Source organism: Malurus melanocephalus, unplaced genomic scaffold, assembly GCF_030028575.1.
Source record: "Malurus melanocephalus ecotype Western Australia unplaced genomic scaffold, MMel_1.1 scaffold_1702, whole genome shotgun sequence".
Classification (NCBI taxonomy): Eukaryota; Metazoa; Chordata; class Aves; order Passeriformes; family Maluridae; genus Malurus; species Malurus melanocephalus.
This window is the reverse complement of record NW_026624934.1, coordinates 19,293-21,925: the sequence shown is the minus strand read 5'-3', so window position 1 is coordinate 21,925 and position 2,633 is coordinate 19,293. Positions and strand designations below refer to the sequence as shown.

The window sequence follows — 2,633 nt, the reverse complement described above, 5'->3', positions numbered from 1 at the left end:
GTATGGACCAGTTTGGACCAGTTTGGAAAAAATCGGGTAAAAAATGACCAAAATAGAGGGGAAAAACGGGAAAAAAACGGGGAATTTCGGGGCTTTTTTGATGGAAATTTGGAGCTGGGAATTGTTTGGGAGAGTGAAAAAATTATTAGAAACCAGTAGAAACCAGTAAAAACCAGTTTAGACCAGTAAAAACCAGTTTGGAGCGGTTTGGAAAAAATCCGGAAAAAATCGGGTGAAAAATGACCAAAATAGAGAGAAAAAACGGGAAAAAAGGGGATTTTGGAGCTTTTTGGTGGAAACTTGGAGCTGGAGATGGTTTAGAAAGGAGAAAAAAATATTAAGAACCAGTAGAAACCAGTAAAAACCAGTTTAGACCAGTAAAAACCAGTAAAAACCAGTATGGAGCAATTCGGAAAAAAATCGGAAAAAATTGGGTAAAAAATGACTGAAATAGAGAGAAAAAACGGGAAAAAAGGGGCATTTTTGGTGGAAATTTGGAGCTGGGAATTGTTTAGGGAAGAGGAGAAACCAGTTCAAACCAGTAGAAACCAGTTCAGACCAGTATAAACCAGTAAAGCCCATTTTGGGGATCCTGGGAAGGGGAAATTTTGGAAATTTTGGGGATTTTTGGGTATTTTTGGGGTTTTTTGGGGCCTCCGTCTTACACGCCTTGATCAGCTGCCCCTTGCTGTTGGGGATGTACAGCTCGAAACAGTGCTAAAAAAATGGGAAAAAATGGGAAAAACCAGTAAAAAATGGGAAAAACCAGTATGGACCAGTTTGGAAAAAATCCGGAAAAAATTGGGTAAAGGGGGAGCAAAAACGGCAAAAAAAAGGGGAAAAAACTGAGATTTTGGAGCTTTTTTTGAGTGAATTTGAAGCTGGAAATAGTTTAGGAAGGAGGAAAAAACAGTACAAACCAGTAAAAACCAGTAAAAACCAGTAAAAACCAGTATGGACCAGTTTGGAGCGGTTTGGAAAAAATTTGGAAAAAATCGGGTGAGAAATGACTGAAATCGAGAGGAAAAACAGGAAAAAAACGGGATTTTGGAGCTGTTTTGATGGAAATTTGGAGCTGGGAATTGTTTAGGAGGGGGAAAAACCAGTTCAAACCAGTAGAAACCAGTTCAGACCAGTATGGACCAGTTTGGCTCAGTTTGGGGGTCCTGGGGAGGGGAAATTTTGGGAATTTCTGGGGATTTTTGGGGATTTTTGGGGATTTTTGGGGTCTCCGTCTCACACGCCTTGATCAGCTGCCCCTTGCTGTTGGGGATGTACAGCTCGAAACAGTGCTGGGAAAATGGGAAAAAATGGGAAAAACCAGTTCGGAAAAAATCCGGAAAAAATCGGGTGAAAAATGACCGAAATAGAGAGAAAAAACGGGAAAAAAAGGGGAAAAAAACTGGGATTTTGGGGCCTTTTTGGTGGAAATTTGGAGCTGGAGATGATTTAGGAGGGGGAAAACCCAGTACAAACCAGTTCAGACCAGTACTGACCAGTACAGACCAGTTCGGAAAAAATCTGGAAAAAATCGGGTGAAAAATGACCGAAATAGAGAGAAAAAACGGGAAAAAAAAGGAAAAAAAAGGGAATTTTTGGTGGAAATTTGGAGCTGGAAATTGTTTAGGAAGGAGGAAAAACCAGTAGAAACTAGTAAAAACCAGTTCAGACCAGTAAAAACCAGTTTGGAAAAAATCCGGAAAAAATCGGGGAAAAAATGACTGAAATAGAGAGAAAAAATGGGAAAAAAGAGAAATTTTGGGGCTTTTTTGGTGGAGATTTAGAGCTGGAAATGGTCTGGGGAAGACAAGAAACCAGTAAAAACCAGTACAAACCAGTAGAAACCAGTTCAGACCAGTATGAACCAGTTTGGCTCAGTTTGGGGGTCCTGGGAAGGGGAAATTTTGGGGATTTTTGGGGATTTTTGGGGATTTTTGGGGCCTCCGTCTTACACGCCTTGATCAGCTGCCCCTTGCTGTTGGGGATGTACAGCTCGAAACAGTGCTGGGAAAAACCAGTACAAACCAGTAAAAAATGGGAAAAACCAGTTTGGAAAAAATCCGGAAAAAATCGGGTGAAAAATGACTGAAATAGAGAGAAAAAACGGGAAAAAAGCGGAATTTTGGGGAATTTTTGGTGGAAATTTGGAGCTGGGAATTGCTTAGAAAGGAGAAAAAAATATTAAAAACCAGTAGAAACCAGTAAAAACCAGTTTAGACCAGTAAAAACCAGTTTGGGAGAAAAAATGGAAAAAAAATAGGAAAAAATAGAAGAAAAACAGGAATTTTTGGGGGGTTTTTGAGGATTTTGGGGGATTTTTGGGTTTTTTTCGGGATTTTTTTTATTTTTTGGGAATTTTGGCGTTCCCGGGATGGATTTTTTGGGATTTTTTGGGAATTTTTGGGAATTTTTTGGGGTTTCTCACCGGTTTTTGGGGATCCTCCAACTCTCGGATGCTCAGATTCTCCAGAGGAATTTTGGGATTTTTTGGGAATTTTTTTTGGAATTTTTGAATTTTTGGGAATTTTGGGATTCCCAATATGGATTTTTTGGGAATTTTTGGGACTTTTTTGGGGTTTCTCACCGGTTTTTGGGGATCCTCCACCTCTCGGATGCTCAGATTCTCCAGAGGA

At 39.8% G+C, this 2,633-nt stretch overlaps 1 protein-coding gene across 1 annotated transcript in view; it reads right to left on the bottom strand.

The window, feature by feature from the left end:
• Nucleotides 1-661: 661 nt before the first annotated feature.
• The window catches only part of LOC130587270 (cytohesin-2-like), a 14,662-nt gene continuing 12,690 nt past the window's right edge, over nt 662-2,633 (bottom strand). The window contains exons 7-9 of the mRNA XM_057388240.1: nt 1,840-2,004; nt 1,241-1,292; nt 662-717 (exon numbers count right to left, since the gene is read on the bottom strand). Of these exons, the coding sequence (XP_057244223.1) occupies nt 662-717; nt 1,241-1,292; nt 1,840-2,004 (273 nt within the window). The remainder of the gene's footprint in view (nt 718-1,240; nt 1,293-1,839; nt 2,005-2,633) is intronic.